We start from the raw sequence: 25719 nt of genomic DNA, 5'->3' as shown, positions 1-25719 counted from the left end.
TTAACACGGGATGGCAGCTAAGTGATTAGGATGAGCTGAGCAGGGCCAGCAGCCGCTAAAAATGCCAACAGGCAGAAAAGATCTGCTCTCGGGACCACTCTACAGTCTGCATAGTATTGGAATTAATTTTTTCCCAATTTTTGCTTTTTTTCCCCCCATTCCTCTGACTTTTTGTACTGCGTTGTTCCCTGGGCTGGAAACACAGAGAGTGGGAATGCCTCCTGCCAAAAAAAAAAACCCAAAAACAAAAATCCAACCTATTGATAAGCACTTTTCAATACAATTTTGAAAATGAGGAAACTGAGGCCTGGCATTTGCACTCCCCTTTGGATGAGATGGAGAATTGCAGGCTGGGCTGCTCTGTTCAATCCTGGCCAAAATAATCCTGGCTCCCTGAGGACATGTGCAATGTGTGTCTGCCCAGAGCAATGCCACCCAGTGCTGTGCTGTCTGAACCCCTTCGTAACCCAAAGGGAAAACAGCAACAACAAAAAGAAAGAGAGAAATCAAACCAAACAAACCAAGTGGCCAAACTCCCTCCGAAGAGCCTCAGTTCTCACGGCCGGCAGTGACCGGCGGCAGCCAGGAGCCTCCATGCACTGCTCCCCCGCAGGGCTGTCCTGCAAAAAAAAACCTTGGGGTTTTATTTAGCATCATCAGAGCAAAGGAAAAAGGGCATATTTCAAAGCCACAAATCCCACAGGGAGGAGAAACCTGCACTGCCCAGCAGCCCTTCCAGCACGGCTCTAGGTAGCGTGGAGCTGGCGGCTCCCCGAAGGGAGGGAGCCCCACCATGACGGATGCATCCCCTGGGCACCATAAAAGCCAAAGCCGGATAGATTTACATTATCCAAACATCTCGCTGCTCCCAAAGCCATCCGGGGGCAATGGAGGGAGGGAGGCTGCTCCGGTGCCCAACTTTTTCCAGCATTCTCCCCCAGTTAAACCCATTGATTACCCCAGGAGAGGGCATGTCATGGGCTCCATGCCCCAAGGAAGCTGCCCGCTTTGCCCGGAGAAATGAGCTAAACACAAGCCAGTGCCTGACTCCAGGGATTCTCCCACTGAATCTGCAAGAACCACACTTTTGGGATAGGATTGTGCATAAAAGGGAAAAAGTAGAAAAAAAAATAAAGAAGAAAAGCAGTAAAATGCAGCCCAGCACTGCTCGTTTCCCAAGCTTCCAGCACCAACCATAGCGCAGGGAAACAGCGATCACTCAATAAATAGGAGCACGATCTCAAGCATTGGGAAAAGCAACATCTGAAGTTTCCAGAAACATCCCACAGCACCTGCGTAATATTTTTTCTTGCTGCCTCCCCCTAATTGCATCCATCTGGGACAGAGGATCTCTTTCAGCGCCGCAGTGCGTGGGCAGGAACCATCGGTTTTTGCCCCATTTTTCTCACAGATCGCATATAAACATGACCTCTTCCCTCTGAGCGGCTCTTAGATGGCACGCTAATGCAAATAGGCTGTATTATTATTCGGGGTCTTTCAGCAGAGCCTTCAGTAAGGAAGTTTTTCTAAAATAGCTGCTTTCCATTCTTGTTTCTTCATTTCTTTTCGGGGGAAAAGAGGAAAGATGCTGGAAGTAGAAAGGAGGGGACGATGTCAGCCCTCCTCCCCCCACAAGAGCAGTGCTGGAGGAAATCACCACACAACCCCATGCCTGTTTTCCACCTTATTTCCAGGAGATGCTACAATCTTTGTCAAAAAAACATTTGAAGTTGTATTTCCATGTGATCATAAGGATTTTCCATGGTTCCATACGGATTTAGGTTGGGTTTTTGCCGGATTGCAATTTTCTTTTTGTGGAATTGGACCCCAAAGATACAAAATGTCCCAGCCACTCTGGCTCCTGAAACTGTTTCTAAAGCCGTCCTTTTGCATCTCAGCACCAGCTGATGAAACTGGGGAGAGATTTATCTCCCCACCACGACCCTGCATCGACCGCTTCCTCAACAGTGGGGAGAGGAGATCATTTAGCTGCCATTTCAGTGAAACCTCGTTAAGTGTTTAGAGGGTCCATCTCTCTTAAGTGCTTGCAGGGTCCCTGGGAATGCAATTAGTCATACAGCAATCCTTTGCTGAGCTCACCCTACATAACAGAGCTGCAGGAGGAGGAAACCTTCCTCTCACCATGGGGTGATGCGACGTGTCCAGGGAACAAAGACTTGGAGCTCACATCCTGGGTTACAGCTCTGCAGTTACAGCTGGGATGAGAAGTGTTAATGCGAAGTAAAGGGCAGTGGGGCTCATGGATGGTGCACCCATAGCCTCATCCTGACATCCTTTACTCCGGGGGGCCAAGGACCCAGCTGGACCTACTGAAACCACTTGCCAGATGGGGAGCATTTCTGTCACGGCCCTGAAGTCCTGCCCAAAGGTCCTCCAGCATAGCTGGACTTCGGTGTCACTGGTAGGAGTGGGACGGGGCAGGTGGAGACAGGAGGCTCGAGACCAGCAGGCCATTGGAGGACTGAGGTTTCTGCTGTTCGTGTTTCTATTTTTACTCCCTTCATGGTTTTCCAATTTTGAAATTCCACTAAAAAGAAGAAGAAAAAAGCCCTGCCTGGAATTTCTTTCATGCCCCGTTCTCAGCCTGCGTGCGTATTTCCCAACTCATTTGCAAGAGTTGCATTGACTCAGCGGGGACAAGAGCCAGCTCTGGTTTCCATTACCAGTGATTAATGCCAGGGAACATGTTTAGACTCCCAGGGCCTGCACGCTGGTCAGGGCTCAGGGAGTTTTGGTCCCAGCTCTGGTAAAATATCACCGGCTGACAGCAGAGCCTTAGGGCAGAGAACATCCCCTTGCCCTCAGCGAGCTGCAGCCAGCTTAAAATCATGCTTGAACCATTCTCTTCCAATAGGGTCATTCAATTCCATTTAGATTTCTTCATTATACTTTTCTATTTATTCAAATTGCAAAGGCCAGAACTATTGGCCATTCCCAAATCCTATCTGATGGGGAGATTTTAAGGGAAATAGGGGAAGCTGGGAAATCTCCGGGGCCATGGGATGAAAGCAGCCCTTGCATCCCCTGCACACTGTGCTCTGGGGTATAGGAGCTCTACACCAACCCTGTTCCCTCCCACCCAAATTCACCAAGCACTTCGGTGATGCCAACCATGCTCATAAAGCTTTTCCCACATTGGGTTAATTGGATCAGCACCAGGAAGGACCACTGAATTCCCCTCCCAGCAGATGTTCAACTCAGGCTGCATTAAATAAAGAAGTCTCCTCCTGCAGGTAGCGCCGCTGTCAGCAAGGCAGAGCTGCCATTTATCTTCTTGCCATTGATGGTATAAATCCTTCCCCGGGCTTCTGGCCAAGGCAGCTGCCATTGAGGAGCCGATAGCTGCTCATGGAGTTAATTCCTGCTGCTCTGCCACCAGACAATGTGGGCTCAAAAGACCAAAGACCCACTGGGTTGCCCCATGTTCCTGGAATAAAACTTCTCTCAGACTCTAATGGAAGAATGAGGTGATCTCAGAGGTGCGTGAGTTATACGGGATGCTTCAGTGCAGGAAAGGTAGAAGAGAGAGCCCCTGTGCCATGCTGGGAGAGCTACGCAGGGTCCAGAGTCTGATACTGGGAGATCTTTGGGAGGGGATGATGCTGAGGTTTTTCAGAGCTGGTCCAAACAAGTTTTGATTTAATTTGGTTCCCCCGATCCTCAGAAAATTGTTATTTTTCAGCTAAAAGTCAAAGTCCACGCAGTTTGTCTGCCACACAGTTTGTATTTCAGTGTAAGCCCGTGCTGACTCTTCTGCAATGCCAATCCCATAATTTCTATGGAAAACAGTCATCCTTAAAAAAAAAACAACAAAGAAAGAAAGAAAGAAAAAATGATGTATCAGAAATCACATACTCCAACTAGAAACTTGACTTGAGGACTTACTGCCTTTTTCAGGAATGCAATTAATGCCCTTTTCAGTCTTTCCTTTCATCCAGCAACTGCAGTGACCAAGGCTCCGAGCATCCTGCGGGGGAGAAGAGAGCACAGTGGGGATGCATTGGTCTGTTTCCCTCCACTTGAGGTCATGAGAACATCCTCCTCCAAACCTGGAAGGCAGTTGGATATTGTCTCCTCCATCTTGATTTTTGAGGCAAGCTTCTTGCTTCCAAGCCTGCCCCGTGTAACCCAAGCAACCAACTCAACCCCAGCACCGCTCTGCTTGTGACAGAGATGGAGTGCCAGCATTACTTCCTTCCAGCCAGGCTCCTAAATAATAACACATGCACATATAACCAGAACTTCCCACCAGCTTCAATGAGACCTCTTGTCTGCTTCCCCCCGTGTCCTTCATGGGGAGAGAGAAAGTGGTGGGAAAGTTTGTTCCCAGGGCACCCAGCTGGCTGCAGCAGCGCCTTCAGGCTTGGAACAATGCTTGGAAGGGAAGATGGGGAAAAAATAGACTGGGATGATAGAGTATGGACTTATCCAAGCAGCAGCAGTGCATAGTTTGCGGTGTCCTGGAGTTATTTCCTACAGAAATCTGGTTTAGGTTATGCAGCCCTACTAACGGACTGAATCTTCACAGTCCTGAGTTCCTTCACTGGACTTCCATTCATTTACCACCAGCTTTTCTGCTACAGGCTTTGCTTTTCCCAAAGGGAATCCATTAGCCTCTCTCAGTGGTTTTCAAGGGATGTTCCCCAAACCACATTTGCTGGTGGATCTCATCCACTGGAGGACACCACGTCACACACAGATGCACCCCGAGACTGAGTTTTTGCTTTTGTCATCCATCATGGCCCTGTGCTGAGACTTCAAGGATGAGATGGGGACCGTGCCTGCCAGACTGCATTTGGATGAGATGGACCTCATGCAGAATGTGTTTGTCCAGCAGAAGTGGAGAGATGAGTGGTTTGGATCTCTGTGTGCCATCTGAGCATGAGACTGAAAGTAGAGGAACAGCTGAGTTGGGGTACTCCAGTGAGTCTCAGCATTTTGGGGGAAAACAGGGAAGGCAAGACCAGACCTGTCAGCACTTTCATACCTACCAGGACATGAACCACATCTACTGGGTGCTTTCTGAACAAGCTAATACTTGCAGACCATCTTCATGGCTCACAAGAAGTGCAAACAGAATGCCACCAGCATTTTTTTGCATTCCATCTTCATGCATATCACTAACCCTAAACTCTTTCACACAGCTCCACCAGCACGTCCTCAGTTTTAGGATCCCACTTGGAGTGGCTTTAAGCAGCCTTGCTTTTCCCATATGATATCACCAGCATTCTTCAAAGGCTGTACTCTCAGAAGCATCTGGAAGTTGAGTGCACAGAAGTTGGTTGGTCAAAAACCACAAGTCATTTTTATCCACTACCAGAAAGTTCTGTGTTTATTTCTGTCGTTAGGGCAACTCAAAACGAAGATGTCTGTGGCTTAGAATGACTGAGAAAACTGTCAGCGTGTCTGGAAGTCCACCTGGGAGCAAAGAGAAATGGATGTGGATCCTCAGCAGCACAGGGCTGGAAAGCCATCAGCCACCCTGTGCTGCTGCTTCTCCAGTTCCACCTCCTGCTGGTCACCATCAGGACAATATTTGGGGCTAAATGTATCAGATCTTTCTCCTACCCACTCTACTGATCTCATCCAGCCCTTATCTGCTGAGGGCCATGTCCATGCGTGCACACGAGCAGCGAGCTCTGGCTTGCAGTCCCATGCAAACCCATCCGGCGCGTGCATACCAGCTTACGACTGATTTGTATCGGCTTTGCCTGTGTGGTTGAGTGAGTTTGAATCATAAAGCAAATTGTTTATTAAACCAATTTAGCTAAAATGCGCAACTCCTGAAAGCAGCCCGCTCTCAGCTTCCCCCCTCCCCCCCCCCCTCCAAAGCCCATTGCTGATGGTGGGGGAACCAAGTCCTCCAGCTGCCGAGATTTCTAAATCCAGCCATAAAACTTTATTTGTCCTGTTTCTGTTTATCGTTTCCATAAGCTATCCCGGTAGGAATTGCACATTCCTTGTTGCTAATTTTAACAGAGAAGGACTGCACAGATCCCCAGGCTGCAGCTAGGAATGCTCCTATGGAATCACATTGCTTGCTGCCAGCACGGGTGACTCTTCCATCCGGCCCCTGGAGAAGGCGCACGAATGGCTTCTTGCTGAGTTGCTGGGTTTGCCTCCTTTTTTGTTTTTCCTTTTTGCGGGTGATCAGGCAGTTGGCACAGCCCCGCCAGTGCTGAGGTTCCTGATGAAACACCACCAACTGCAATGGCAGCTGCGTTGCTCCAGCCTCACATTGCATGGCTGCTGCTGCTGCTCTGGGTGCGTGGGCAAGGACAGCTCAGCGCTCACTTTGTGCAGCCCACAGAAGGGAAAAGGTGCAAAATGCTTCTTGTTCGTGCTGCAATGCTGCAGTACTGGGGTCTATGAGTGTCCCATTGGCACCAGGTTAAGTTTCCAGCCCAGCAAAACCTTCAGCTGAAAAGAAGCTTAAAAAGCCACACACACACACACAAAAAAGTCCCCAAGTGGTGTGGCAGCCCCTCACAACCCTTTTTGGATTTATGTTGCATCCCCGCTGCCTTTCTCCTCTCCCCTTTGCTGGCACTCTGTGCCTACTTTCATCAGTGGGGTTTGGATGTGACATGAAACCGGTTGGACCTCACACAAGGAACACTGTGACCATAAACATGGGAATAGCAAAAAAATACATATACAGATCACCTGCACCAGGCTCTGAAAATGGGGTTTCTGATGGTGAGGGGAAGGCAAAAGGCCCTTCCTAGCCTCTGAGACCTGCAGCGCGCTTAGCAAAGCTCAGCAGGGTTGGTGATGCCAACACCCGCACAGAGACTCCTACAGGAGCAGCTGGGATGGAGAAAAACACAGAAACCTCAAAGAAAATAAAAACAACCAAAAAAAAAATTGCTCATTGTGGGGATTTTTATATTTCTTTGCATTTCTTGGCATGCCTACCTTGAAGTGATACTGTTCCCCAAAGGAGCCCACTCCCAGCTCCACAACACCTCTGGGGCTGCTTGGGTTTGTGCTCACAGCCCTGGGACTGCTGGTGGTCTGCATGGTGCTGGCTACACCAGGTGCTTTCCAGCTGGTAAATGCCAGTGATGGAAACTGGAAACAGTTGGCAGAATTCCCGTGATGGGGCTGGAGCTGCAGCATCATTGGGATGCCAGGAGGGGTGAAAGAGAAGAGGATGGAAGGGAGAAAGGAATAAGACGGCGGCTGAGGAACGGCACAGGGCTGTGCTGGGAGTGCCTGTTCCCACTGGGGGTGATTCAAGCATGAGATGGATTAGGGCATCCCAGCATCACGCCATGAAATAAATCCAAGTCAGCACGACCATGGGCACAGTGGTGAACATCCTGCTCCCCCCCCCCCTCCATCCCCAAAAGGATGCTCTGAGCTCAGCGAGCATTCCCATGACACAGATGCAGAATTTGGGGAGCATCCCCGGTGCAGGGCATCCCCCAGAACCCCAGGAAGGTGTTTGGTGCTGGTGGGTGTGCGGCCCCCCCAGCTGCTGCCTCCCTCCAGGCACAATGGCTCATTGTGGGGCCGGCTTTCATGCAGGGCCAGGGAATGGCAGCGCAGGGGAAAGGCCGCCGGAGGAGCCGGAAAGTTGCTGTTGGACGGCGTTCAGAGGCCTCGGCGCAGTGGGAGGGAGCCGGGCGCGGAAAGCAAACAGCGGAAAGTGCTGACTGCAGGGGCGGCCCTGGCACCTCCAGCACCACCTGCAGCAATGCTTGGGCAGAGGGAGGACTGAGGTCCAAATGCTGTGAACTGGCCACAAATCCCCTGATATTCTGGGTGCGTCCCTTGCTGTCCCCAGCGGGCACTGCGGGCTTGGCTGAGCATCGCAGCGTGACTTTCGGGCTCCAGCTCTGCCCTCGCTCCCATCCTTCTCCAGGACATTCTCTATATTCTCCCCTTCCATCACCTCCTTACATCTCTCTTTTCCTAGCTCAGAGATTTCTAGAGAGCCCTTCCCTTTGTTCAGTCCTCGCTGATTTCGGTTCCTCTTTCAGTCTCTCTTCTTTCCCTCAAGCACCCATTTCAGATGTCTCATTTCAAGACAGACACCCAAACCAGGCCGCTTTGCTATTTGGCCTCTGTTTCAAGCAGCATTCTCAGTGCTTTGTATTTGCTTTTGAGTGCAAAGCTGCCTCCATCCCATCCATCCACAATGCTGCTGGATGCAGCTCCAGCCAAACCCTGCATCTGAGCGCTGATGAAGAACAGAGTTGAAGTGTTGCTCCATCTGCCAGCCCCAGTGCTGCTGGGGGAGTTGGGGACATACATTGCCCTCTGCAGTTTCCATAGTGAGCAGCCCAGGTGCACAGGGGCTTCCCCAGCAGCCACCAGTGGGTATTTATAGTGCAAGCGCTGAAGTGTGGTCCCCAGGCTGTGCACACCATAGGGGGGACAAGCTTGCTGGGTCAGTGAGTGGCAGTGCTCACCCATCCGTCCTTCAGCCCTTCCCCAAACTTCTTGCACGCCTGCAAGCCAAGGCTATAAATGGAGCTGTTATCAATATTCCTCCTCCTGGATTTGTTCGCTTGCATCCTGATGCACTGCACACCGAAGACTTGTCAGCTCCTCTTGGTGCTCAACCCATCTGATTCCTGCATTTGTGGACGCAGTGTCTGATCAATCCACTTCGATGCTCATTTGCCTGAACTCGTGCCACAGCATTGTCCTTGGGGAACTCCCCATCACGTGATCTCAGCCCTATGGATAAGCAGCATCTGCTGGTGTGAAAAACCCCTCCAGCCCTGTTAATGAGCATCTTCAGGCCTCTACACCAGTCCCAAACCGACTGCATCGCTTTCCTGAGGACAGTGAGATCCTCAGCCAGAGCCCACAACAAAACCTCATTGGGAAAAAACCATCATGTGAAGAAATGCACAATTTTTCAGGATTTAGTGGCGATTCGGGTTGTGAAAGTGCATTGAAATGGTTAATTTGCCCATTGGCCAACAGTGCTGAGCATCTGTGAGGAGAAGGAAGTCAACCCCACGTCTCCCATCCTACAGCAGGAGGGAATGTTTGTGCAATTCCCGAGCTTTTGCACTGCTCCCGTTTTCACCTGGCCTTGAAAAGCGAAGGCAACGTAAGAGCAAATTCACAAAGCAGCACACTGGGACTGAGCGCTATGAATTATTCTTCTTTTAATTTCACATGGTTTAAAATACAATATGAAATAAGGCTACAGTATATAAAAAACTCTCCAGCAAAATGATGTGCCAGCATCAGCAATTAAAACAAAACCAACCCCTTCCTTCTTTAAGTATTCAATGGAGGAGGGGCATTTTTTGTATCCTTTAAAAAAAACGACAACACAACACACGGACACACACACACATCGCTACATCTCTACGCTACCTCAGCTCAGTTTTTAAAAAGCACCTGCTTTTTCCTTGGTTTTTTTTTTTTTTTGGTTTTTTTTTTTTTTAAATCTTGCTTTTAAAGTTTTTTTTTTTTTTTTTTTCCCCACTTTTAAAAAATATAAATTATATGAAAATACACGTTGGAAAATAGTCGAACAGCACAATATAACAATCTCTCTCTCTCTCTCTTTTTTTTTTTTTTTCTCTTCTCCTATCTTTATCAGCTTAAAAAAAAAAAAATTCCCATCTGTAAAAACAAAATGTAACAACAAAAAAAAAACCCACTTTTTTCTTTCTTTTTTTTTTTTTTTTTTTTTTTTTTTATACTGAGGCAGTTAATTCCTGGAGATATTCCATTATAACATATATGCATACATAGATTTATCATTTATTTAGACCTCTTTGGAATGTAGACAACAGCTCACGGATGTTGGAAAGACCCCACCAGAGAGCAGAGCGCACTGAGGAACCCAACGCTTGTGATGCTCACAGCAACGTGGCAGCCAGGCCCCAAAGCTCTGCAGAAAAGCCCTCCAGAAGACAACGAGGCAGAAAGTGGAGATGCTTCCTGCAGCCTCTGCATTGTTTGGTGCTAACCAGGATTGCTTTGCGGATCCGGCGTTGGTTTGGGAATAGGGGAAGAGGTTAAAGTGTGTGATATTTGCTGATTCTCACCGAACCGCTCTCTGGTTTGGTGGGCATGGTGAGGATGGGTTGGGGTTGGACATGGTGACCTCGTGGTCTTTTTGGATCTTAATGATTCTATCACTTCTCCGAAGTGACTTCATGTGCGACCATGGCTGGAGCTGGATGGTCGTAGTGCGTAAATAAATGGATCTGCACTTGCACACACACGGCTCTGCACTGGTTATAGTCATCATACACAGAGATGGAGGATAGATCTAGGCAGATCTGCTTGCTTTTTTTCCAGCATTTTATATCTCTTACTGGGGCCTCTTTCCCCTGATCTTTGAAATGACTCTTTCTTTGGGAAACGCACCTTAAAAAACCTTTGGGAAAGGAAAGTCACAGCAGTGCAGAGAGCTGCACTCCCCAGGCTGGGGGACAAAGGGGACAAAAGGGACGCAGCGGGTGAAGGGGATGTGCCCCAGTTGGTCAGACACCAAAAAAACAGCAGATCAGAAGCAGGACAAAGAAAACACTCCAAATCACTGGAAATCTTCCAGAACAAGACAAACCCAAACACAATTCCTGAGTGCCACCTGGATCTGCCAAGGCTGGAGCTCACTGCCATGCAGAGCAGCCAGCAGAGGAGCGAGTCCCATCCCTGGCAGCTCCCTCTCAAACCCAACCTGCTGGTTCAGCTTGTGTGTGAGTTCACCAAATTTTCATGGCCTTGAAGAACAGGAGGTCACACCTCCCTCTCCGAAAGTCAATGCGCAATTACAAAAGTGGGAGACAAAAGAAAAAGAAACAAAAACAAATCCTCACATTTCCAGTGTATAAACAGCACACAGCCCTCTCTGGGATGGTCTCTAGAATGGGAATAAAGAGTTGAAGAAAACAGCAAACTGGGAGATGAGGGATTTAGCCTGGTGGAATGATGGAGTTGGTACCCAAAACTCTGACTCCTTCCATCAAAGTGAAATGTTATCCCTGTTTTCTGCTTGAAAAAGGCACTTCAGCTGCAGCAGGGCCAAGCAGGAGGCATTTCCTAAGGCATGGTGTGATGCCACAGGCAGGAGCTCAGCCACGTAGCAGCACGTGGGGCTGGAAGGGGGATTCTGTAAGCAAAGCACACTTTGCAGTTGCATGCAAGAGAGCAACACCAAAAGCCTAAGAAAATCCTACCGAGTGCTGAAAACCCTACAAAGCTACCACGTCCTGCTGGGATGCCCTTTCACTAATCCACTGCCACCTGTCTCTGTGCCATTTCCTTGCCCCTTTGCCCAGCAGCTGCAGCAACCCTTGGCTCTGCCCCTCGGTGAGCCAGTCCCTGCTGGGTAAAGCTGTGGTGCCTGTTCCCACCCAGGCTCCCCAGTGCCCACATTGTCCTCCCTCCCCTCCAGCTCAGAGCTGCTTTCCCCACCTGCCCAAGGAGCCCAGCTGCCTTTCACCTCCCAGCAGGCAGTTAGTGAAGGAGTGGGCCACCCCTCCTTTGGTGCACGCACCTTTCACTGTCCTTGCATCCTATTTTCCTTCCTTTCCATCTGTCCCACTACTTTTTGCACATGCTCAGTGGGACAACATGCAGCCCCAACGCTGTGAGCGTACCCAACATCCTCCCTTACCTACACCTCCATCTGCACCCCCTCCACCAGCTCTCCTGAAAGCCACCCTCCTCTTCCCCCTAGCAGTGCCTCTGGGTGGATGCAGCTGCACAAAACACTCAGATGGACGAATAACACACAAAAAAAGCTACTTTTGGTTCAAATGCATAATACTGTCTTTAAAAATAAAATGCCCAACAGCTCTTTGGGGCAAACACCCCAATCCCACAGCCAGACCTACATGGGTTGTGCCCTGGGGTCACCTCCAGGACCCCACCGAGTCTTCAGTGCCACACTGAGCCCAGCCCTGTGGGGTCTTTGCCCAGCAGAGTGAGACTCACTCCAGTGCAGGTAAATGGGGTAGAAAAAAATCAGCACACAGGAGCAGCCCCCCAGAACTCATTGTGCTGCTCTCCTGCACTCAGGCAAGCACGAGATGTGTCACCAACCCCACCACCAACAGTCATGTGCTTCATGTTAATCACACCCTGACACGGTTTGCGGATCAGGCTCACAAAGGGCAGTAAAGATCCCACTTGCAAAGGCCAATTTCCTTTCTGCTGGTGCCCATGCTGGTTAAGACATACAGCAATAAAGACGGAGCTGCTCAAAACAGGAAGGAAGAAACATTTCCTTTTGGTTTTCCAATGTTTTCCTGATTTTTTCCCCTCACCAACTTCTGCAATTTTCATTTACATCCGGGGATTTCTCCCCACTCCTCTCCAAAAAAATGAGAAAATTCCTGAAGGCACCAAAGTGTTCCTCATAGAATCATAGAATGGCCTGGGTTGAAAAGGACCACAATGATCATCTAGTTTCAGCCCCCCTGCTATGTGCAGGGTCACCAACCACCGGACCAGGCTGCCCAGCGCCACATCCAGCCTGGAGCAAAAACTCCATTGGGAAAACACAAAAGCCATTTTCACTGCAAAAACCTCGGTAAGCTTTGGAAAGTCACTGCATGCACAAGGAGCAGATGGAAGAGAGAGACTTATTTTGAACAGCAACGACAAAAAGGTGCCGTTGGAAATCTCACCCAGCTTTAGCAGCACACAGCAGAGCAGAGCAGAGTGCGAGGGCTGCAGGATGGGAGCAGAGACCCCCGGCCAGCAGCAGCAGAGCTGGGGCTCCATCACATCCCCCCCAAAAAGCACCGACTGCAGCGCTGCCCTTCTCCTGTGGGGTCTACAGAAACCATTTTCTCTTTTTCCTCACTGTGATAAAACTCTGCTGGCATAACAGAAACAAACACACACAATATTGCAATACTGAGACCATCTTAGAGCTTAAGACTATTTAAAAAAAAAAAAATACTGGCACAAAATTTAATAAAATAAAATTTTAACAATTTTTTTTGTTGTTTTTTTTTTTAAAAAAGAGTTGTGATCCCTCCTAGAAAAAAAATCTGTCCTTTGTATAAAAGAAGACAATCGACAGAAAGGCGATGCAACAAGAACAACAACAGTTCTTGGGTTTTTTCCTATATTGCCCCTCCCCCAAGCAGGAAGTTTCCCCCACTTTCGTTTTCCCTCCCTCCTTCCCACCCCCCCCCCAAAAAAAAAAGCAAGTTTAAGCCCTCAAATCCTTAGGAATACTGTCATTTCCTCAACTGTCAGTTTGTTGTGCCAATAGCACAAAAGCCAAAGGGTTTGTTAATATTTTTTCTAACCAGCGAGGGATGGGGAGGTTTTTCTGTTTGCTTTTTTTCTTTTTTTTTTTTTCTTTTTTTTTTTTTTCTTTTTTTCTTTTTAAAGTGAGCTACATTGTTCTGGCTTTCTTAAAACTCAGAATCTTACCCAAAGAAACCTGTCCTGGAGCTCTCAGCAAATAAAGGCTCATCCTTCTCCGAACCAAACTTTTAAGGTTATTCCAACCAGAAGTTCGACTCACCCGCCACCCTCTCTCCCAACATCCTCCAAGCATCAAATCTGAGTTGCTCTCTAACAACAACAACAAAAAAAAATAACGAAAAAAAGCAAAAAAAAAAAAAAAAAAAAAAAAAAAAAGATGAAGTCCCATAAGCTCTTCAGAATTCACTCGTCAGCATCCGGCTTGACGTCCAGCATCGCGTGCAGCTCCTCCGGCGTGTAGCCCAGCAGGCTCTGCAGGTCGCAGACAAAGCGGTAGACGTAGCGCTTGCCAGCCGTCTTGTGGATGATGTTCTTGTCATAATAGTAACGCAGACCACGGCTCAGCTTCTCATAGTTCATCTTGGGCTTGTTTTTCCTCTTGCCCCACCGCCTGGCCACCTAGGAGAGGGGTAAGGAGAATCAGAGGGGATGGACGACATGGGGATGAGAGAAGGCTTTCTGGCTTGAATGGGCGGCCCTTGGACACACGAAAACCATTAAAGCTTGGGAAAACCGAAGTGTTCAACAGCAGAGCACAGAGAAGGACTCCATGAGGACACAGAAGTCAGGTAAGGTAACGGATACCCCATATATGGGGAATGGGACAAGGTTTAATGATCGTGGCGATGAAAGCTCAACAGTTGGACTACAGGGTCTCAGTGGTCTATCCCAATTTTTTACAATACTATGGTTCTGTGATAATCAATGGGAAGCCTCAACTCTCAGCTGCACACATCTGTCACTGTGCCTTTCTCTACAGTGTTTCAGCTTCTCACTAACTCTGAGCGTGGGTTATTGCTTCCTACACAACTTCAGCCCAATTTTTAACAAGACTTTAGCTGGGCTTCAATTCACTGCATTCCCCTACAGAAGACCAGAACAACAGGCCTGTCCTAATCTCAACCACGAACGCCCTCAAGTTGTACCAGGGGAGTTTCAGGTTGTATATTAGGAACAATTTATTCTCCAAAAGAGCAGTGCTGCACTGGCACAGCTGCCCAGGGTGTGTGGGGGGGTACACCAGAACCAGGGGGATGTGGCATGTGGGGAGATGGTCAGTGGGCACGGTGTGGTGGGCTGGGTTGGATTGGGATCAGAGAGGTCTTTCCCAACCACAGTGATTCTGTGATTCTACAAAGGACAAAGATGCGAGTTATCTTAAATATTTCAGCAGCATTTGGGCTGTGGTACTTTACCTCATCTGGATCAGAAAGTTTGAACTCCCAGCCATCGCCCGTCCAGCTGATGAAGGACTGACAGGATTTGTCAGTGAGCAGCTCCAGCAGGAATTGCCACAGTTGGATGGGTCCACTGCCTGGAAAGACAAAGGAAACACAAAACATCAGTGCCAGCAAATCACAGCCCCTTCCATCCCAGTCCAGGGTGGGGGGTTCACATGCAAATGGTGCTCACCGCAAAAAAATAAAACCTTCTGCCAATAAAAAAAGAAAAGCATCAATGGCTGCAGGGTAAGACCTCAGACAATCTGGCAGCTAAATCCTGCAGGTAAAAGAGCTTCCAATTTGCAGTCAGAGCTGAATACTTGCACACTGGAATGCTTCACTCCGAGTTACATAAATAGGATTATTTTTCTGGCACCCAAACAGCCAGCAGTGCTGCCTTGGCACGAGAGCACCACCATCCCCTGTGTGCCAAAAAGCTCCTGGCCATTGCGTGAACTCCGGCAGACTTCTGCTTCCCAACCTTGACTCTTTGCTCCGTGCCTGTTTATGGAGATAAAGGGGACCCAGGTATGAAAATTATTTGGCCTCTCTCCAGGGCGTGTTGCTGCAGCTCACAGAGATGGGCAGGAGCTGCAGGGTTTGGCAGAGCTCTGCTTCCACCAGAGCAGCCGGAGAGGCAAGAGCATCCCTCGCTGTGGATGTTCAGCCTCTCTTTTTATCTCCACGTCTCCCATTTTGGTTTGGGTGCTAATTTTGGCCAACAGCAATTTGTCTCGCGGCGCTGAGCTCAACACACCTAACGAGCAGCAGCTGGTGCACTGCAGGGAGACTGCGGCTTCGCAGCCTGGTTTTGGCTGGATTCATGGTGTGTGTGGAATGATGTAAGAATTATCTCTTCTTTGCAGTTGTGTCCCAATCAAAGGTAGAGGAGAAGCCCTCAAGCCAAAACTCTTTGATGAGCAACTTTAAATGTGGCCACACCCAAAACACTGCGCTTAGCTCTGGGAGAGATTTTGACATGTTGTAAATGGAGCTTAGAAAATCTCAGCAATAATAATGACAATAACAGTAATAAACAGAGCCAGAGGTTAGAGGAAATGATTTATCACCCCTGAAAAACTGTGCAGTCTGGATGAGGATGGCAGGCAGGACGGGGCAAACCCGGCGCTGACAGCAGTGAGCAAAAGCTTCAAGCAGGGAAAAAAAGTTATTTCCTCAGAATAAAGAGATGGAGTGCAGCCTGTTTCCATGAATGACAATGGAGGCTGTCAGAGCTGTGGCTGTGGGTTAACGCACCGAGGGAGGAGAGGGGTGTTCCCCCTAATCCACAGCATTTCAAATGACTCAAAGCAGACTGGCTGCTGGCAAGCAGGAAATGACAGAGCTGGCTCTGGGACAGGAGCATCAGGGCTGGGGAATCACTGCGCCCCATCCAGCCCTCCCCAGAGGGGAATCAGAGAGAAATCCCAAGGAATTGCTCCAGGTTTTGTGGGATCTCCTCCCAAACCATGCAGCACAAAGGAGCATCTCATCCCTGCTGTCTCTATCCAGCCCAGGACAAAGCAGACGGCTCACTGCATTGCCCCAGACATAAATGAGAAGATGACATTTGATAGAGATGCTGCAGCCTCATGTGCTCAGCAGGAGCTTGCCAAGACACCGAGCCTCTGAGAGGGATGGGGCCAAGCTGCACTGCATTACCTGCAGCGAAGTGAGGGAGGAAATTCAGATCGCGCCTTCACCTCTCATCTGAAACAGAAAAGCCAAAGCCTGGCCCAAATCAGCCCCACATCTTGAGATCATGACCCACACCAGGCTTTGTGCACAGGGGAATCACTGTGCAAGTGGGTGCTCCAGGCTGCACGGGTCAGGACAAGTGAGTACAGGAAGAGACCAATTCTCTAGTCCCATCCGACTTTATACCAATGCTTTACACACATAGGAGAGCAACCGGTGCCCAAAGCAGACCAACAGTGATGGGACACAAGATTGCAGCACAGATTCACCACACTGCCTAGACAAAGAAGAACTTTTTACTCCTTCCCCAGAATAGAACACATGGAAAGCTATTGTTTGGATACTAAGTTCTAGGTGACTGCCTTCTAATTACCTGTGTGTGACTTTCAAGGCACTGGGGACATGATGCAAGAAGTGTCACCATTCCTGAGCCAGGGGCCAGCACAGCTCACGTTCCATGCTTGCCACTCAGCTGCCAGCTGGCACAGGGTGGTGCTGGAAAACCCAGCAGTTTATCACCCACTTGCAGCAAATGAGGTAGGCTCCTTCCTGCAGCACTAGGAGCTGCTCAAATGGTTATTTTGGGATTTTGAAGAAAGCGGTGTCATCCGGCGACTTGTGCCTTACAAGAGGGATTCCCAAGGTCTATTCCTAGCTGCCCGCAGGACTCGCGTAAAACCCCAAATTCCTCTGTTGTTGGACAAGCAATTATGTCAAGAATGTGTTTACCACACAGCTCGCAGGCATGTCTCAGCTCCTATAAACACACCCTGCCGGAGGGGAAGGAGCAGAGGCCCTGCAGATGGGGCACGATGGTGAAGCAAGGCAGGCACTGCACATGGTAGGAATCAAAGCCAGCACGTGTGCAAGCCAGTAGGGCTCAAACAGCATGGGGAGACCACAGGAGTAAGGGGAAGAGAGAACACCAGGGCACAGGTGCTGGGGAGGACTGTGTATGGTCTACTTGGAAGAAACAGCTGTAATCAGAGCTGAAATTAATTCCTTTTGCACACTTTTCATGCAAAGCAAGGAGCTAAAAGCTTTCTCTGTGACATTCAACTTGTACAGAGATGTCCACCCACCTGCAACACATCCCCAGCACTACTGGGGTGTGACGCTGCTGGGCTTGTCTTTGTGCCCTGCCCCTCTTTGCCTTCCTCTCATCCCCATCCACTGCAGGAAATACCCACTGAGACTCTGGACCACTGGAGTGCCCCTGCAGCCCCAAGCATGGGGTGCAAGGATGCAAGCCCCCCTTTATGGTGCTGGTCCCACTGCATGCTCCCAGGGATTTCCCACACCAAAGCACCCAGCCTCATTGTCCCCACAGGAGCTGCGCAGAATAGAACCCGCCTGAGGGGCTGGCTGCCCACTGGGCCACAATGGGGACCCTGTCTTGCCTCGGTGCTACTGAAGAGGGTCCTTCAGCTGGGCTGCTGGCGCCTGTCACTGCACAGGAATTCTCCAACGTCAGGGGGAAAATATGCTTCTTGTGCCAGATGACAGCAGGCCTCTATTCTGGCTGAGTTGTGTCACACCAGGGCACTGGGTTTGGTGTCACACCATCCTTACACCGTCCTGCCCGGGATAGGGCTGGAGATCCCCATTCCTGCTCCATGTGCTTTGGGTAGGACTGGAGATCCCCTGCTGACTTCCCACCCTGTGGTTCCAGAGATGGTTTTATACCAAAATGCCCAGTCTCCAACATTCATTCAGGTTTTCTGCTTCAGCACACCCCAGTGGGCACTGCCACCAGTGTGGTGATGCCAGCAGTACCCCACTGCCTGTGCAGGCACAGTGCCCAGCCCTCAGTGCGTCACTCCCACTGTCTCTCAAGCTTGTTTCACACCCTCACCCCTCTCAACGGCCTCTGTTTGAAAGAAGAAAAATAAAACAAAAAAAAAAAAGCTTCAAAAAAAAAAAAAAAAGAAAAGAAAAAAAAAAAAAAGGCACCTATGCTGTTCACTCTGTGGTTTGTGGTTCACACCAAACAAAACAATTGGACATAGCAACATCTCCAAAACAGCCCTCGCTTTGGTGATGTGCCCACCCTACACAAACCCCATCAGTGGCATTGCAGGCACTGGAGTCCAAGAATCCCACTGCTGTGTTGGGATTGTGGAACCATCACTGCATGCCTTGCCTCCCCACATCCCTTACCCAGCCTGGTGCAGCCACACCATCACCAAGGGCTTGATTTGTGCAGGCAGCAGGACACTGAAGTACAGATGGAAACATCTCCAAAAAGTGATCAGAGTGGGGAAAGACCCAGAAAGCTGCTTCTTGCCACGTGCTTTTTGTGCTGCTTGCAGAGCAGCCCCTCTGCTGCTGCTCTGCCATCCCCTCCAGGCTGCTGGGCAGAGCAGAGCTGCTGTCACGCTCGGGCAGCGTAGCGTGGGGCTGATTTCACTGTCATTTGCACACGTCTGGCAGGTGGGGCAGGAGCACTGAAGCAGCCCCACAACCCACCCTGCAGCTCCCCACCCTGCAACATGATGCTGCAGCAGGAGATGCTGCTGGTGACATCAGGTCACCCCACAAGGGCTGGCAAAGCACGGGACTCAAAGTTAGTGAATGAGCATCATCTCCTGCATCTCATGCTACATCTCCAAACTCCCCTAAACCAAGATACCAGCAGCTACAAACGCTCACACAGGCAGGATGCAGGGAGGAAAGATGCTGATGTTTCTAGAAAAGCAACGGCACAGGATCTGGATGCCAAGGACAGACACCCACATGTCCGGAGCATGGCAGGGTCATGCTGGTGTGTTTTGCATGCCCAAATCTGGGAGACCACAGGCTGGAAGCTGAAGGCCAGCAGCATAGTAAGAGGAGGGGAAGAAGCAGCACACAAACTCTCTTGAAAGACACCCACTTTCTTTGGCATCGACTTTCTTGCAAAACAGCAGCTGCGTGCTTTCACTTCTGTCTCACTGATAAGCATCGCGCAGAAACGGAGACTGTCGAAGGCACGGCTTCATCTGCACCACAGATGGTCTGGATGGGGTGGATGGGTTCACGGGGCACATTTGAGCCAATATCAATACAGTGCCATGAATGCTGATAGCAACCCTCAGAGCTGGATCCAGGGCACAACCGTTAGCTGTACAGAAGCAGTGCTGGGTGCTCAGGAGATAGCATCTCATCCCTGCACTGCTTCTGTCTTCTCTAAGAGCAGAGCGATAATGAAGATAGCATCAATCTGTCGCTAAGAGAGACAGTCAGAGACAGTCAGGGTGTGTGTGATACTAGCTGGGGCAAGGACATTAACTCCTTCAGTGCTGAGATTGCCTGTGAAGAGTTCAGAAACTTCCTAACTTGCCCCATAAGAAAGGATAACTTACAAAGGCAATCCAGGCCTTGCAGTCAAGGCATCAAGGTGTGCTTTGCAGTCATCTCACCCTGCTCATCCCTTTCTCCTCCCTCCCCCCACCAGGCCCAAGGGGAATCGCTGTGCTCTGCTGCTTCAGCTCTCAGGATCAGAGGCTCAGTGCATCACAGCTCAGTGCTGCAGGCAACGCTGTGAGACGGAAAGCCCCGGCTCACTCAGATGGTGCTGAGGTCCTTTGTGCCACAAAGCAAACACCACAGCTTGGCTATGAACTCATGCAGGTGCTTTGGGGCGCTCAAGAAAAGCCAAAAGCAATTCAGCCTGAAGCAGCAGGGGGTCTGAATCTTTGCTGGACCTGCACCAGCGGGAGGTCAGCAGGCTGGAAGCTGAAGGCCAGAAGTAGGTCAGAGCAGTGGAAAATAAATATAGAGCAAAAAGGCTGAAGATCAGTGTGGTCAGGCCCACAGCATGGGCAGCACGCTGCTCTGCTACAGCCCAGTGGTACTCATTCACACAGTGTTTGCTCTAAGGAAGGATGCAGGTTGCTGTGGTACCCAGAGGCTGGCAGCTCGTGGGATCCAGCAAGGCAGCCCTGCAGGTGGCACAGAGCTCCATTCGGCACAGCTGAGCTCAGGATGAGGGCTCATGCAGCCAGAACGAGGCACTCACCCGCACCAAACGCTGTGCTGAGGAGCTCAGTGCTCACTCAGATAACTCAGAGTGAGATCTCACATCTGCCTGCAGAGCAGACACATCCTGACGCTTGTCCAATTTTAAGGTTTGCATTCTGTCTTCATTTCCTAGGTCATTTCAAAAAGGAATAAAACCCGGCTTATAGTAAGGCTCGACTTGGCCAAACTCCAGAGAGCTTGCCCCCAAAAAGGTGTCCATGGACATCCTTCCCTGCAGCTATGGAAACTGTAGTTTACTAACTCCGGAGCAGTTACATTTCTCCTTCAAAAAAAAAAAAAGATAAGAAAATTGCATCCATTTCTATCTGAGCAACCATGGCAACTTGTTAAATTAGGTCAAGATGTGGGGGCAGATAACGCAGCTCTGAAAAGCTGCTTGCGAGCTGTGTGAAGAACACATCAAACACAAATGGCGCTTCCGTCAAAATGCACCTCCTCAGCGCAGCACGCGCCTCCCGGGGCAGATACCATCAGAGATTGCCACAGCTGTGATAAGGCTGTGCCACCTTCCCAGGGCCACCAGCAAAACAGGCCCATGCTGACAGAGCCAAGTAATATGGGCAGGTTCCTAACACAAACCCAGCGAGCCCCCGAGGTGATGGATGTGGTATTCCACACCCACCTTGGCACATCTGCTGGGCGCTGCGCTGGCTGGTGATGGGGTGCCAGTGTTGGGTGCATGTTCCAGGAATGCTCTGGGTGAGAGATGGAAAGCTGTGGGGCCATAGGCTGGCAGTCCCCTGCTCTGCTCTTTTGGAGGCTCCACCTCCTCAGCAGAGCTGTAGAGAGCTCAGGCTTCGAGTTCCTCAGCTCTAACCACCAAATAGCACTTCTTCCCCTGAGTAAAGTAAAAGTAAAGCAAAGCAAAAACAAGAAGCCAGGACTTCTGTCTGAGAGTCCCCACCGTCCCTTCTCAGCTGGCCAATGAGAGGTCCTCACTTCTCCATGGCTAGCCTTACTTTTTTCATTTCTTCCCAGAAATAAACTACTGCAGAACAGTTTCGAGAGGGCCAAGTTCTCCTACAATTCGTCATACAGCATGTTCTCACTCGCTCTCACTGTGACCTGCTTTCAGAGCAACCTGGCTTCGCCTTGCACCCATGCTAGGCTCCCTCTATACAGGAAATATGAGGTGCTGACAGGTCAGTAGACATTAAAAAGGGATGGAGGACATTCCTAGAGTCACACATTTGTAAAGCTTGTCAGTCCAAAGATTCTTCCCCATGGTAAATGCAGGCAGGGGCACTTTCAGCTCTGAATAACTACTCAGCAGCCTCTGGAGAAAGCGGTGCTCTGACTGAAGGATTTCCAAGTGATTGGTGTTCCTGGAAACCTCTAATTTTCCTCTGTTTAAAGTTTTTCAAGTAAAGCAATGAAAAAACTTATTGATCATGTCAGAGTGCGTGGGCCAGGGGATTATCTTCCCAGCTCAAAGCAGGCTTTGAAACGAGGCAAGGGAAAAAGTTATGCAGAGAAAAGCATTTGGAAGTGTGCTCTGGCACTGCATAAACCAAAGCCTCACTTTCCCTGTGGCAAGAGTCCAAGGACACACTTTGGGGTGCTAAGCTCCTTGGCCAAGCACCGGGTCCAGCCCCAGCTTTGGTTCCTCGCTGCAGAGGGAGCTGGGAGTGCAGCCTCTCCGCTTCCATGAGCAATAGCAAACGTGGAGGGAAACTTCCCACCCCAGCAGCCGAGCTGCTTCCCAGGTGATGGGTGCCCTGCACACTTCCACAGCCCCAGTGAAAGGTGTTATCAGAGGAAAAGAGGAAAAAGAAGTGCAAGTAGCACTCCTGGGCTCTTTTCTTAGGAACTCCAACTTCCGTGGCTGGGGCAGAGCCCCTCCTACCACTCACGCCTCTCCCCACCACAGCCCCCAGCAAAAGCCATTCAGGAATGGCAGAGCACACTTTTATTTTGCATAGACCTGCTCAAAACAGGCTCATTCAGCAAGGCCGAGTTGAGCTTTCTTTCTAACTAAAGCTGTAGCAACAAACCACTTCCTTTTCTACACATCCTAAAATTATCTCTCCACCTCTCCTCCCCTCTGCATTTACCCCCAACAAAAACTCAGTCTCAGCCTGAAGATGAGCTGTGTGTGGGAGGAGATTTCAGGGACAGTCACATGTCAGGATCTGCTCTGAACCTTTTGATGATTTTTATCTGCACAACTATTTCCACTGCTTGGCTCCTCTGGGCCACAGCTGCTACCAGCTGAGAAGGAGGGATCAGTGTGAACCAGGGAAGGAGCAGGCAGAAGGCTGCCCTGCAAACATTACCTGTCTTACAGGGAAATGACATAGCACAGAATGACTGGAAAGGATTACCTCGACATTGGCTTGAAGCCTGACCCCATGTTTCTTTCCATGAAGAAAGGAGATGGCCAGATTGCAGGGGGGACTATCATGTAAAAACACAAAGTTCCCATGGTCTATCACCTTCTCATCTCTCTCATTGCAGGGAATGGAAAATGCTTGGATCTACTTTGGCAGTATCCCATCCCTGTCTCGCACCAGCACAAAAAGCAAAACAAAGTTCCTTCCTCCCTGCTGGAAGGGGATAAGATCATTCTGCATCATGCATAGCAATGCTGAAACACAGCCAGTCCTGCCTGAAGTGGGAAACCACAAGCAAGAGGCCAGTGCACTGCATGAAAGTGGCAGTGGGGAAACCAGGGCTCTCTTTGAGTTCTCAACAAAGCTCACCAGACCCCAGCTCCTACCAAAGTCAACAGGAGGCATCCAGCTTAAACAACACACAAGTGCCCAGCGCTCAGATCCTACATGAGGGTTGGAGTCCCTGTGCCCAAAGCCTCAGGCTGACCCCCTAAACCCTCACTCAGAGCAACCCAGAGACCCTGGAGGCTCTGCCCTCTCCTGACACAAAGGCTCTCCATGAAGTGCAGAGCACAGAGCTGCTTTCCTAGGGCTGCAACCCTACCTGTGTAGCCGGCGAGGGCAGCGGCAGGAATGACAGGCTTGTCCTTGTTCATGTCAGCCCGATCTCGAACATAGTCCTTGAAGGTGCCCTTGGGCTTGTGGTTGGGCAGGGCGGTGGGGTAGTCCTCCGAGTCAAAGCTATCGTAGGAGGGGACGCGCTGCAGGCTCTGGAAGGAGGACTGGCTGCTCCAGGACTGCGTCAGGCGGTCGCAGCTGTCGTAGCTCTCTATGCTCTCAAAGGAGTCCTGGCCACCCAGTTTACCTGGTGAGAAGGAAGGCAATGTGAGAGGTGCCTGGCCAACACAGGGATGCTCTCAGTCAATGTGGTCATGAGAAGGATGCTTCGCTTGCCTACAACAAGGCAGCCAGGCAAACATTGCTATCGGGCTGTGTCACACCATACAACTCAAATCCAAGCCCTGAAACAAGGATATCTTCATTACCTTTGCAATTCAAGAGCAGAGCTCTCTGAGCCCTAGAAATCAGGCAGCAGAGCAAGGCAGGCAGGATTAGGGAAAAAAGCCCAGAGCCTTGACTCTCTACCAAAGACAGGTGCCTGGGGCCTTCTGAAAACTGTCCTCTGTTTCCAAAAGGCAATGGCAGAGAAATAATCCACTTTAGACAGATATTCAGGGCCTAAACATGGGCCCTCCAAAGCCTCTTGCTGCAGAAAGATACGGGTCTGCAGTGATTGCCATATTATAACTGCCAGTCCTATGTAAGCACTGCTCAGGCTTATTCAAGGGCACAGGACACCCGGCTTCTTTGCTTTTCATGTTTCCTACAAAACTCTACAGCAGCCTTTTATTGCCATATGTTACAATCGACTTCAACCCCCAAATCCCCAAACAGCAGCGATTTGATGGAGGAAGGGAGCAAAAGTCTGAGAGCTCAAACAGCTATTTTTCCAGTTCTGGTAAGGTGAGCACAGCTGGGTTGTATCAAGACTGCTCTCCAGGGTATTTTTAGTAAAGACCAGAACTTGAGAGGCCAGATCCTCAGCAGCACCATGCTGATTTACACCCACTAGGAACGGCACAAGTATACCCTGTGTACTTAAAGCAGTGAGCTAAAAAAGGATACAAAGAACAAACTGAAATTGCTCTCTCTGATCTCCCTCACGCTGCCAATTGCTCAACATCTTTACTGACAAACTGAGAGCATAACAGGATCATTCAAGTTCACTAACTTCCCAAACCGGGCTAAAAACAGCTGCTGGGATTGTGCAAGAACTCCTGGAGAAATTTCCATTGGCAGAGCTACCCGCAGCTTGGGCCCAGATAGTAAATCACAGGGGAACGGGATCGTGGAAGGACGCTGGCACGCTCCCGCAGATCTTTGTTGTGTTGTAGTTCGAAGAGCACTTGCTGCAAAAAGACACAACTACCGTGGGTGTGGAGATATGCCAAAAAGGCAGCTCTGCCCTGACTGCTGGCCTCAGCAACAGGCATCTCCCTCTTCATCCCACAGAGATGCTCCATCTTCAAGCAAAAGAACTGATCTTACAAGCTGGGATTTCCAGTTTAGGCCCAGCTTCTCCTTCACATGACTTCATGAGACTCAGTGCAGCCTGACATCCATCATTCCCCCTTGGATACCTTCTAGTTACTGCTAGAGAGTCCAAGTTTCAAAATGATTCTCCTGGCGATATGCACACTTCAAATTCTTTTTTTTTTTTTTTTTCTTTTTTGTTTTTTGAGAACTTACAAAATGTGACCAATTCCTGAATCCTGGGAGGGGAAAATATCACAGTTCTGTGCAAGTTCCTTCATTGGTGTAACCACTTCTCTGGGAAATACCAAGGCACAAGCTCTTCTAGATAAAGAATTAGCGATCTGCCAGATGAACAGCTTCAGCATTAGAGCCATGACTTGTGTCATTTCACTGAAAATTCACCCAAATTTGACCTAGCTGTGAGCCTTTGCAAACCATGCCTTGCACCTACTCAGGAGAAATTTGTTAAGGAGTTTGACAGCCCTGTTTTCCAACCAGACACCTTCACTGATAAGGCAGACAGAAAAACCTCTCTTGGAACCACAAAATTAACTTCTAATGCCCACACAAAGCAAAGCAAAGTGCGACTGTCTGGAAAACCTTCACCCTAATGTCTCTCTTCCTTAAGTGCTTGACTTCACGAATGATTAACCTTATAATAGAGTGGGAGGTGGAAATGTCTGTAAATATAAATAAGCTGGACTCTGGTTTACATTAAAGCTTCCTTATAGCACTCTGGGAGGATTTATGCCACCCGAAGGCCATTCTACATTGCTTATATGTAGTGCCAGTGTGAGCATACCCACAATGTGCTGCACTTCTTCGACAGCAATCAGTAGCATTAACTAATGCCAGGGCCTTTGGACCCCAGTGCTGAGTGAAGGGCTCCTTCT

The 25719-nt window shown here is 49.6% G+C and overlaps 1 protein-coding gene across 5 annotated transcripts in view; it reads right to left on the bottom strand.

Moving 5' to 3' along the window:
• Window positions 1-13635: 13635 nt before the first annotated feature.
• ETS1 (ETS proto-oncogene 1, transcription factor) overlaps window positions 13636-25719 on the bottom strand; it is a gene marked incomplete at both ends in the record, with an annotated part of 64554 nt that continues 52470 nt past the window's right edge. For 4 of the 5 annotated variants that reach the window (XM_079545714.1, XM_079545715.1, XM_079545716.1 and 1 more), the window contains 3 exons: window positions 13636-13851; window positions 14649-14767; window positions 23334-23594. In XM_079545714.1, the coding sequence (XP_079401840.1) occupies window positions 13636-13851; window positions 14649-14767; window positions 23334-23594 (596 nt within the window). The remainder of the gene's footprint in view (window positions 13852-14648; window positions 14768-23333; window positions 23595-25719) is intronic. The other variant, XM_079545717.1, reaches the window with a different exon arrangement.

This window comes from Tetrao urogallus (genome assembly GCF_951394365.1).
Source record: "Tetrao urogallus genome assembly, chromosome: 22".
NCBI lineage: Eukaryota > Metazoa > Chordata > Aves > Galliformes > Phasianidae > Tetrao > Tetrao urogallus.
Note: the sequence above shows the minus strand (reverse complement) of the source record. Positions and strands in the feature narration are given on the sequence as shown.